This window comes from Mesoplodon densirostris, chromosome 9, assembly GCF_025265405.1.
Source record: "Mesoplodon densirostris isolate mMesDen1 chromosome 9, mMesDen1 primary haplotype, whole genome shotgun sequence".
Classification (NCBI taxonomy): Eukaryota; Metazoa; Chordata; class Mammalia; order Artiodactyla; family Ziphiidae; genus Mesoplodon; species Mesoplodon densirostris.
Window position 1 is genome coordinate 108,633,102 of NC_082669.1, and position 12,383 is coordinate 108,645,484.

A 12,383-nucleotide genomic window follows, 5' to 3' on the forward strand; every position below is an offset into this window, starting at 1 on the left:
AGGTGTGCAGCAAAGTGAGTCAGTTACACATATACATGGATCTATTCTTTCCCAAATGTTCTTAGTATGGTAGAATCTTTCTAGAGTATGGATTTATATATTTTACTTTTCAGTAATAATTCTATCATATGAATTCATGTGTATGTTTTGTATATTAAACTTGGTGGCCTCCCGTCACCTATTTTCTTCTTTCACTAGTTTCTAATTGCTTTTGGGTTTTGGAGAAAATCAAAACAGAAGTCTCTCAAAATTTAGACACTAATAGGAAGATGCAGTGGTAATAGAAGTTAGAACAGCTTCATTCTCTTTTCAGTTCTTTTACTCCATCCATTTCCCCTAGTTAGAACTTATCTTCTTCTCTTACACATTCGATACATTTTCTTTGAATAATTAAATATTTTGTTTTTAGAGTGTTATTCATTCAGTGAATGAGCCTTTATTGTGCAACCAGGATCTTTGTCAGGACATTAGATCCTATGTCCTAGGGGAATGCTCCCATACTGATAAACTCTCCCGAATCCAGCTTTATGTCCCCTGCCTTTACCGAGCATCCTCAGGACTCAGCCCAGGCCCAGGCCCCTGACTCCAGTGGGTGGTGATGCCTGGGCCCTGCAGTTCTCGGGGAACACACTTTCCTCCCTGAGGGGGCCTCACACATTCCCGGCCAAGCTATGTTGTGACTTGGTCCTCGTTACTGACCTGGTGGCCAGGAGCGGGCTTGAGAGGTGACCCTGAGGGAGGGCAGGTGTTGCCTTTTGAAACAGGGGCCTCTGTGTTATTTTCAAGGAGAGGAGGAGAGCTAGCCTTTCGTGGAGAGGAGGGGCCATTGCTGTGGGTCCAGAGTGTCCGGTGGGTCTGGGGTTTCCGGCGTGTCTCCACCCACACACTCCCATCCCGAGGCTCAGTCTCCCTCCTCTCCTGGGTTGAACATTAGCCAAGGTGAGAATCAACCTTCCCTTCCCTGCAGCTCAGCTGCCCTCATCAAGCCCTGCTTTCTCGCCCTTTGGTTATAGGGATAAGTCTTTATACCCTGCTAAGGAGGCCCTCTGACTCAGATATTTTGCCTTGAATTGGGGACGAATAACCCTCAGCTTTCCATTTTCTCAGTTGCATCCACAGCCTCAACTATAGCCATTCTGACTCCGTGGTATTTGTGGTGATCACTCCCTGCCCTCATCTCTCAAATGTGCCAACCAGAACACTCCTTTCCGCCAGGATTCCACCCCAGGTCACCACAGCAAAGTTTTAGTGAGGGCACTGCTTCATTAAGGGGCTATCAGAATGCTGCCTTTCCACCATCAGTGGGTCCTCAGGGAAGCCAGCTAGGGGTGACCCAACCCCTAAACCCCATTTTAGACCGTTTCCCAGGACCACTCCCACTACCAACTCTTGTAGTTCGAGTTCCCCAGAAAACAGACTCTGAGATTTGCGTGTAAGCACTTTGCTGACATGGGTTTGGCTTTCCAAAGTGAGGGAAATGGGTCAAGCAGAGGAAGAGTGTGATGTGGTTGAGGGGCCCCTGCCAGTCCCGTGGGCAGCTCTGGGCCGGAGGGGCCTTCAGAATCATCCCAAAGTGAGACAAGAGGCTTCCACCCGTCGACCAGTCTTTAAGCGTGAGTTCCCTCAGGGAGGGGGAACCTTGGGCAAAGCAGCTTGCCTCAGCCAAAGGTAATTCTGGGACATGGACTTGGCTGTGAGCCTTTGGCAGTAGAGGGAACAGGTGCCCACCACTGCCTAAGGCATCGTATCCAGGTGTGTTCAGGTCTCTTTCTGGTGGTTTGAGGCCATGGAGCTGTTATGGGCACTGGGTTTTGTGGAGCAGTATGGGTTTCCTACATGAATAAGAGCAGTCAGAGCCACAGTGGATATGCAGGCTCGTTCCTAGGGAAGGGCCAAGGTCAAAACTGTAGAAGCCAAATTCTTCCCTCGAGTCCGAGAAAGGATAAAAATGGGAGATAATGCTAAATGTTCGAGTGCCAGGAAGTCACTTGGGAAGAATTGGAGCATGAGAAGGAAAACCCATGCCAGAGGGACCTGGACCCAGGAGGGACCTGGAGAGCATGAGGCTCATTTCACTGATTACTTTTCCCAGGAGTCAGGACATCAGGGGGCTTCAAGGGACAGGGATGGGAGCATCTATGTTCACGTGTTTGCCAGTGTTAATGCTATTTGATTTATTTTCACATTTTATTTTCATTTTCAATCTTTTTAAAACTCTTTGCTTTAAAAACGTTTATCAAAGTCATACATACGTATAAAAAATCAACTGAAAACAAAATCTTAAAAGAAAGTCAGCAGGCCCTTCCCCATTCCCACACTGACCCCCACCCCAGTTCAACTCCCTAAAAGCAAGAGACTCTTTCATCGGTTTCTTATGATGGTTACCTTCACATTTTAAATAATATTCTCAGACTTCTATTTCTTGGTTTATCTATGTTATACACCAACCTCATTTTTCTTACATGGCTTCTATTTTTTTTAGCTTATTTTCCAATAAATCTATGAGATTTTGGGGGGGGTTATACAGTTATCAGTGGTTACATCTTCATCATTCTGTCAATATCGTTCCTTAGTTTTTACCATCATATAGATCATCCACCTGCGCTTCCCCACCCCCAAATCATTCATCAAATCTGATATCCTTTGGACCCATATCCTTTGTGGGGCAGGGGTGCAGCGCCCGGAGCTCAACACCAGCTTCTGTTCCAGTCTCTGCTGGTTGCACCCTAAGCCACTTCACACCTGCCCTCCGAGACGGCTCCGCCTCTCTCCTGGGTTGAATCCACGACCCTGGGTCCTTGTAGTCTTTGTTTATTCTTTGTCTTGTTGGCGCTTACAATCCACACATAGTTTCCCAAAGAGGAAGACAAGGAGTGTAATTTGTTTTTGAAAACACCTTTATTCTACTCTCAAGCTTTATTAAATGTTGACTAGATATAGAAATCTAGCTGGAATATCATTGAACAGAATTTTGAAGCCATCTCTCTACAGTTTTTCAGAACCCAACGGTGCTGTTGAGAAATTTGATCTCATTCTGCTTCTCCTTCTCGTATATGTCAGCTGTTTCTCCTGCCTCTGGAAGCTTTTAGGATCTTTTTACATCGATCGCATTGGCCATTCTATGGGCCCTTTTACTTCTGGGGGAAATGTTTGTATTATTTATTTGATGCTTTTCTCCTCTTTTCTCTGATCACCTTTTGGAATCCTTTGCACTAGTTGGATGTTATATTGATACTTCCTAGAATGAAATATCACATCTCTCATTTTTTTCCTCTCTCTTTCATTTATTTGTGATTTCCAGAGTATGCCTTTCATGCTATTTTCCAACCTTCTGATGACTTTTAATTTTAGCGATCATGCTTTAAGTTTCAGCAGCCTCTTTTTGTTCTCTAAGTGTTCCTTTTTCAAGCCTGCTTCTCTGGTTTCGTAAATGTAATGTTTTCTTAGCTGTCTCTGAACAACCAAAATCAGTGTTTTGATGTTTCGAAAGCTCTCATCTACTGTTCCCCTTTTCTGGTTCAATTTGTATTTTCTTTCTTTCTGAAGGCTCCCCTCAAGCACCTCAGCCAGTCCTTGGCATCTGTACTAGTTTACTAGGGCAACCACAACAAAGTCCCTTAGACTGGGTGGCTTAAAAGATAGACGTTTATTTTCTCACAATTCTGGAACCCAGAAGTACGAGGTCAAGGTGTCAGCAGGGTTGGTGTCTTTTGAAGCGTCTCTCCTTGGCTTGCAGACGGCCACCTTCTCACTGTGTCCTCAAATGGCCTTTCCTCTGTGCCTGCACCCTTGGTGTTTCTTCCTTTTCTTATAAGGACACCAATCCTATTGGATCAGGGCCCACCCTAATGGCCTCATTTAAACTTCATTGCTATAGACCCCATCTCCAAATACCGTCACTTTGGGAGTTAGGACTTCAATGTATGAGTTTAGGGGGACACAATTCAGTCCATAACAGCATTCCATTCCAACGGAAAAGTGAGACTCTAACACGCTGTCAGGAACCTCTGGGTGTTGGGCTCACCCCCCTCCCACAGGTGTCCTGTCTTCACGGTGACACGTGGAGAGTCAGCTGCTGTGTTGGGCACACCATACGCTTCACTGTGTGGGGGGCTTTTCTCTGGGGCCTGTCTTCTCATCACAGAGTAATTCTCCCCTCTCCTACCTCACGTTGAGCAGCCTGGCTGCTGGGATCCTGTGCGTGAGGTGGGAAAGAGAGCCAGGTGACTCCCTTGACCTCAGCCTCAAGCTTCCTTCTGTGGAGGCTGAGCCTCTACAATCCCATTTCTCCAGAGAAGAAATTGCCAGGCTCTTGTCTGACTTTTCTGTGCAGGGAGGGGTGTCCAGAGCCGACTGTTCTGCATGGAAGCATGTGGCCTTTTCCAAAGCCTCCCCTCGTGCCCCCTGGGCCTCCAAACCCTGAGCTGCCCTGGGGTCTGCTAGACGCGTATGTGTCTCAGAGTCCTCGCTCCGCCTACCTGGAGTTGTGACTCCCTCTGTCCTTCCAAGTCACGGTCACACGGCCAGTAGTGTGTCTTCCAAACCTGCACTGAAATCGCCATGCATTTTTCTCTCTACCACTCTTTTCCCAGGAGAGTTTTCAGCTTTATTTTTGTTCACAGTTGAGTCAGCGGGGAGAGGACACAGGCACACATATTCAATCTATCAGCTTTAAAGGAAGCCTCTCAAGACTTTCTTTTTTGATAAATTATGAAATATTTCAAACATAGGAGAAATACAGAGCAAAATATCAGGAGCACTCTGTGTGCACATCATCAAGCTTTATCAAACCTCCTCATTTTGCCATATTTGCTTCAGAACTTTTAAAAAGTAAGCATTAAGGGGAATTCCCTGGCGGTCCAGTGGTTACTCCTCCTCACTTCCACTGCCGAAGGCCCAGGTTCAGTCCCTGGTCAGGGAACTAAGATCCCACAACCCACGACCAAAATAAAAAGCATTAAGGACACAGTCCGAGCTCTTTATCCTCCTCCTGACGCCCTCCCACACAGAAGTGATCACTATCCTGTATTTTTCCTATATTTGTGTAGACCGTGCACACACATGGTATTTTCCCCTAATATTTGCTACCCTCAAGCGTACACATAAACAATTGCACTGCTTTTCGTGTTTTCCAAATGTATAAAGGTAACATCATACCCTACTTGTTTTTTGTGCAACATTATGTTTTTTAGATTTTACGATATTAATCCATGTTGCTCCAGTAGGTTCATTTCCAATGCTAAATCAATAGCCTCAGTTTATCAGTTCTCCTGTTGAGGGAAACTAGAGTTGTATCTAATTTCTACCACAAACATGACTCCAGTAAATGTCCTTGTACATGTCTCCTGGCGAGAGTCTCTTTGGGGTATATTTCTAGGGATGGAACTACTTCCACATTCCCTATGTATAGACTCGACCTGCAGAGATTGCAAAGTGGCTGCACCATTTCACAGTCCCATCAGGGGAGTCTGCGCTTCTCACCGCCCACTTTCTTTCCACCATGGGACAGGGCACGTTTTTACATTTCTAACAGTCTGATTAGTGTCAAATCAGCTTTTTAAAAGAGAGACCTATGCCATCACTCCTAGATGCGTCGAGAAGGTGGAAGGGATGAGAAACCCTTCTTCCACATTGTTTGCTTTAGTTTTATCTCAGGAGTCTGGGTCAATGACTTTAAATGATAGTGTATGTTTTATAAGCACGTTATACATTTTCATGTTAAGAAATCTTCTGAATATCAGCTTTAAGAGTTTTTTTAAAGGATACACTTTCTCGTATCAAAGTATATGATAAGCGCTGATATCAAAATAATCCTGCTTTTAACACACTGTAAATTGAATTTAAGCCAAGTCGATGATCTCTAAACCATCAAAATAGCTAATACAGTTTCTGTTAAATCCTTCTGGTTTAGGAAATGTTAAAATGGACCTTCAAAACTGCTAGGTTTACAATGAGAAATGTTATAATTCAGTGTCTACTCTGTGGATCCTTGACACTTGGGATCTGGACAGCCATCTTTACTATTTATTTTCACCATAATCATGTGAAGAACCAGGAGAAGAAGATCCAGGAGAAAGGAAATCCATTAATTTGGTCCCTTGGGAAGAAATTGCAAACTAAACATGGCTCAGTGCAAATACCAAGACCTTATGTAAGAGTCAAAAGGCCTAATGAAGATGAAACTAGAGAACAGAAGTCATTTTTAAAATTAGGTAAGTATTTTGATTTCCTCTGTTAGCCATTTTAAGGGGAAAATATACCATAAATTTAATAATTGGGAAGAGTGAGAGAATGTCCTTTTTTAGAGCAATTCAATTTTAAATTATGAAATATTTCTCATATATATTCATATATATCCATACATACACAGACACAGAGAGAGAAAATAATAAAACAGGCTTGAATGTATTTACCACCTAAATTTAACAATTTTTATGTAGTTTGCTGTATCTGTTTCAGATAGCTTTCTGTGTTTCAAAGAAATAAATTTTAATAGGTACAGTAAAAACTTCACCCCAATTCTTCCTCCTCCCTAGATATCTTCCTCATTTCCTTTATGTATTTTCTTTAAGAAAAATACAGTATGTATTTTTAAAAATAAATTTATTTATTTAGGCTGCGTTGGGTCTTTGTTGCTTGTTACTGTGCTTCGGCTTTCTCTAGTTGTGGTGAGTGGGGCTACTCTTCGTTGTGGTGTGCGGGCTTCTCATTGAGGTGGCTTCTCTTGTTACGGAGCACGAGCTCTAGGCACGCGGGCTTCAGTAGTTGTGGCACGTGGGCTGCCGTAGTTGTGGCTCACGGGCTCTAGAGTGCAGGCTCAGTAGTTGTGGCACACAGGCTTAGTTGCTCTGTGGCATGTGGGATCTTCCCGGACCAGGGCTTGAACCCGGGTCCCCTGCATTGGCAGGTGGATTCTTAACCACTGCGCCACCAGGGAAGACCCATAGTATGTATTTTTAATATATTTGTAGCTATTCTGGAATGAATTGCAATGCCACTATGGATATTAACATGTAAGTCTTTGTATAAACATATTTTGTTTCTCTCAGGTGAATACCTAGGTATGGGATGGATGGGTCATATGGTAGCTGTATGCTTAACTTTAAAGAAAATGACAAACCGGTTTCCAAAGGAAGGGTGCCATTTTATATTTCCTTCCGCAGTGGATGAGAATTCCATTTTCTCCAGGTTTGGCCAACACTTGACATGGTCAGATTTTTAGATTTTAACCATTCTAATGGGTGAGTAATGGTATTGTTGTGGCCTTAATTTGCATTTCCCCACAACTAAGGATTTTGAATACCTTTTCATGTGCTTAATGGCCACACATACATCTCCTTTTGTAAAGTGTCTCTCCAAGTCTTCTGTCGCTTTTTAAATTGGGATGTTTGTCTTCTGATTTCTAAGACTTTTAAAATATATTCTGGTATCAAATCCTTTGATTTGTGAGTTGCAAATATTTTGCACAAGTCTGTGCCTTGTCTTTTCATTCTCTCGTTTTTTTAATTGAGATATAATTGATATATATCATTGTATTCGTTTTAGGTGTACAACACAATGATTTTTATATATGTATATATTGCAAAATGGTTACCACAGTAAATTTAATTAACATACATTATCACACATAGTTACCATTTTTTTTCTTGTGATGATAACCTTTTTCTTTTTTTTTCTTTTTTTACTGTTAATATACAATTTATTCTTATATTCCAAAAGGAGAATGTTTTCTAATTTCTACAGTTGAAAACATGATGATTTATAATCACATAATTCACCATTATTATTCATTGCATTTTCTTTGGAAAGGATAAAAGTTATCTCAGTACTTCAAGAGATAACTTAAGGTATACTCTCTTAGCAACTTGCAAGTATATAATACAGTGTGCTGACTAGAGTCACCATGCTGGGCATCTTCATTCTCCTCTGAGTGGCTTCATTCAAGAAGCAAGATTTTAAATTTCGATGGTCAATTTATCACATTTTCTTGTGTGGTTTATGTTTTTTATGTTTTATCTAAGAAATCTTTGCCTACCTCAAGTTCACAAATATTTCCTTCTATCGTTTTTTTTTTTTTAGAAATGTTAAAGTTTTAGGTTTTACATTAACTCCGTTTTGAATTAATTTCTGTGATGCTATAAGATAAGCATCATAGTTCATTTTTCCATATGGATCCAACACCATTTGTTGAAAAACTTTCCTTTTCCCATCTTCGTCCCTTTATCAAAAATCAATTGCCCAGGGCTTCCCTGGTGGCGCACTGGTTAAGAATCTGCCTGCCAATGCAGGGGACATATGTTCAAACCCTGGTCCGGGAAGATCCCACATGCTGCGGAGCAACTAAGCCATGCGCCAAAACTACTGCGCCTGCACTCTAGAGCCCGTGAGCCACAACTACTGCACCTGCATGCCACAGCTACTGAAGCCCATGCACCTAGAGTCCATGCTCCGCAAAAAGAGAAGCCACCGCAATGAGAGGTCCGCACACTGCAACCAAGAGTAGCCCCCGCTCGCCCCAACTAGAGAAAGCCCCATGCACAGCAAAGAAGACCCAATGCAGCCAAAAATAAATAAAATAAATAAATTTATTTTTAAAAAATTAATTGGCCATTTTTGTTGGATCTGTTTCTGAACTCTATTCTCATTCTTTTTAGAAATTGTTTTGGTTACTCTAGGTCTTTTGCTTGTCCATATATATTTTAGAAACAGCTTGTCAATTTCTACAAAAAAGCCTGCTGGTATTTTGAATGGAATTGCATTGAGTCTATAGATCAGTCTGGGGAGAATTGATATCTTAATAATATGGCTTTACCTGCATCCCACATATTTTAATATGTTGCATTTTCATTTTCATTCCATTCTATGTATTTTTATATTCCCTTTGAGACTTTCTTCTTGGATTATTTGGAAATAGATTGTTTAATTTCCAAGTGTTTTGAATAATTTTCTGTCTTTCTATAATTGACATCCAGTTTGATTCCACTGTAGTCACAAAATATACGCCTATGATTTCGATTCTTTTAGGGTTTTTTTGAGGTTTGTTTTATGATCCAGGATATGGCCTATCTTGGTGAATGCTCCATGGATACTTGAAAAAAATGTGTATTCCAGTATTGTCAGGTGAAGTGTTTTATATATATGTAATCTCAGTCAGAACCGGTTGGTTGATTGCATTGTTCAATTCTTCTGTATCCTTGCTGAGTTTCTGGCTAGTAGTTCTGACAACTGCTAAGAGTGGGTGTTGAAGAGCCCAATTATAATCACGGGTTTGTCTGTTTCTCCTTTCAACCGTATGCGTTTTTGTTTCATGTATTTTGAGACTGTTTTTTGGTATGTTTCTATTTAGGATCATCATATATTACTGGTAGACTGATCTTTTATCAGTATATACTGTCTCTCTTTATCTCTAGTAATTTTCTTTGTTCTAAAGTCTATTTTATCTGATATTAATGTAGTTAGTCCTGCTTTTTAAATTATTTGCAAGATATATCTTTTTCTATCCTTTTACTTTCAATCCACCTACATCACATTGAGGGGAGTTTCTTGTAGACAGCATATTGTTAGAACATTTGTGTGTGTGTGTGTGGTACGCGGGCCTCTCACTGCTGAGGCCTCTCCCGTTGCGAAGCACAGGCTCCAGACGCGCAGGGTCAGCGGCCATGGCTCATGGGCCCAGCTGCTCCGCGGCACGCGGGATCTTCCCGGACTGGGGCATGAACCCGTGTCCCCTGCATCGGTAGCCGGACTCTTCAACCACTGTGCCACCAGGGAATCCCTAGAACATATTTTTTAATGCACTCTGACAATCTATGTCTTTAACTGATATATTTAGATCATTTGCATTTAATATAATTATTCATATGTTAAGGTTTAAGTCAGCCATTTTATTATTTTTTTGTTTGCTTCTTCCATTTCTCATTCTTCTGTTCTCTTTTCTTACCTTATTGTGAGTTGCCTGAACATGTTTCAGAATCCCATCTTGATTTACTTCCAGTATTCTTTTAATGTATTGCTTTGTGTAGCTCTATTCGTGGTTGCTCTAGGTATTAACAACATGATACATATGTAACTCACTGAGGTCTCCTTGAATCCATGTTTTGCCACTTCCAGTAAAGCATAAAAAGCAAAGTCCATTAGCATCCTCAATTTTAAGATATGATTATCTTTAGCATTTCCTCTGTGTACATGGAGCACCACATCAGATGGTGTTTTAGTGTTTGCTCCAATCACTGAATGAGACTTAAGAAACTCATGAGCACAGGCTATTATATTTTTTACCCTTTTGGATGTTCTTTTTTCTTTTCTGAGGTTGCAACCCTTCATCTGCTATGATTTTCCTTTTTTGTTTACAGCACTTTCTTTTTCGATTCTTTGAGGGTGGGTTTGCTCGTCACAAATTCTTAGTGTTTCTTCATCTGAACGTATCTTTATTTTTCTCATGATTCCCGAAGGATATTTTTGCTGACTTAGACTTTGCTGATGATAGTTCTTTCTGTTCAGCCCTCGAAAATGTTTTCCCACTTCCTTCTGTTCTCCATGATTCAGACAAGAAATCCACAGTCATTCAGATCTTTCCTCTGTGAGTACTGCTTTCAAGAGTTTTCTTTTGTCTGGAGTTTTCGGAAGCTTAATTATGATGTGGCCTGGATTTCTTTGGTGTATCCTACTTGGGAGTTTCCTCAGCCTCTTGAAGCTGTAGATGTCCATCTTTCACCAACTTTGTGAACTTTTCTACTATTATTTTTTAGAGTACTTTTTCATTCCTCACTCTCCTATCCTTCGGAGACTCCAATAATATGAATATTAGCTCTTTTGTTATTAGCTCACGGGTCCCTGAGACTCTCTTCATTTTTTTTTTTAGTCTATTTTCTCCATTGCTCAGAGTAGGTGGATTCTGTTACCACTATTCTACTTAATATTAAGCCCATCTAGCGAGTGTTTTATTAGATTATTTTTAGTTCTATACTTTCCATTTGGTTCTTTTTTATAACTTCTATCTCTTTGCTGAGATTTCCCCTTTTTCTGTTTCTGAGCATTTTTATGATGGCTGCTTTAACGTCTGAGATCATTCTGACCTCTGATTCATCTTGGTATTGACATCTGTCGATTGGCTTTTCCTATTCAGTTTGAGATCTCCCTGGTTCTTCGTAAGACAAAAGATTTTTGATTGTATCCTGGGCATTTTGGACATTATGAAACTCTGGGTCCTGTTTAAGCTTCTTTGTTAGGCCGACCTCTGTTGAGATGCAGCACAAGGGCCAGGTGGGTGGGTGTGTTTGCTTCCTGCTGGACCTGCCGACTCCACCCTGGCAACCGTGGAGCGTGGGCACTGCCACGCTGTAGATGGTGGAGGGGACATTCAGCAGCCCCGTTGGGGAAATGGGGCGCTGACTTGCATGCATCACATTGTTGTCTCTGAGTTCAGCTCCCCAGCTCTTGGTTGCAGTGTGCGGACTTCTCATTGCGGTGGCTTCTCTTTTTGTGGAGCATGGACTCTAGGTGCATGGGCTTCAGTAGCTGTGGGCCTCCCTGACGCCAGGGTCAGGAGATGGGGTAAGCAGAGTATCAACTCTCCTGCTTTGCACAACCTGCTGCCATTGAGGGTGGAGGTTCAGCTCTCCCTGGACCCCCATGGATATGAGGGCCATTGGGTACATGGCGTAGTGACTAGCCTCACCTTGCACCCCCTCGTTAAGCCTTGTTGCTGCCAGGTGTGGCTGGAGGCTCAGCACGCCACTGACAAGACACTACCTTAGGGAGAATTAGAGCACCACCTGCTTCTACCAGGCAGGCTTCTGGAAGACCAGCTCCCTGCTCAGCCCCCCCCCGACACCAGCCAGACAGGTAATCAGAACACTGCCTTCTTCTGCCAGGAAGGGGGATGGAAGGGTAGGTTATGCTCAGGGGAGAGGAGCACGGCCCCTTGTTCCCTTGGGGTAGAGGTGGACGCTCTCCTTGCTCTCCCCACTGGAGCCAACAGGGGGCGGTGTGGTTCTCCCGTTGGTGCTTGATTGGACTAGAGTGGGTGCTGCCAGAGGGTTTCTGTGGTTACTTGTCCTTTTTCCTGGCCCTGTGCTGGAGGAACAGGCTTATCTTGGCACTTGTTTTGTCTCTGCCCATTAGTGGTTCCACCTGCAGCCTTCGACAGCCCCCTGTCTGGGATTTACGGGAGACAACAAAGAAATCAGGAGCCCACCGTGTCCTTGCCCCTGTCCTGAGGCTCCCAGGCAACTTGCCTCCTTACACCCACCTTTCAGAGCCAAGGAGTGTTTAAGTGTAAGAAAGAGGACCGAGGGGAAATGGGGTCACTTTTTGATGGGAATCCTCTTTATATCCAGTATAGAATTTATACCAATTTTGGAAAACACTCTTTGGGCATTGGA

General features: G+C 42.5%; 1 protein-coding gene across 1 annotated transcript in view; it reads left to right on the forward strand.

Moving 5' to 3' along the window:
* Positions 1-5,935: 5,935 nt before the first annotated feature.
* The window catches only part of GALNTL5 (polypeptide N-acetylgalactosaminyltransferase like 5), a 71,011-nt gene continuing 64,563 nt past the window's right edge, over positions 5,936-12,383 (forward strand). Inside the window, exon 1 of the mRNA XM_060108416.1 lies at positions 5,936-6,212. Coding sequence (XP_059964399.1) covers positions 5,951-6,212 — 262 coding nt within the window. The 5' untranslated portion in view covers positions 5,936-5,950. The remainder of the gene's footprint in view (positions 6,213-12,383) is intronic.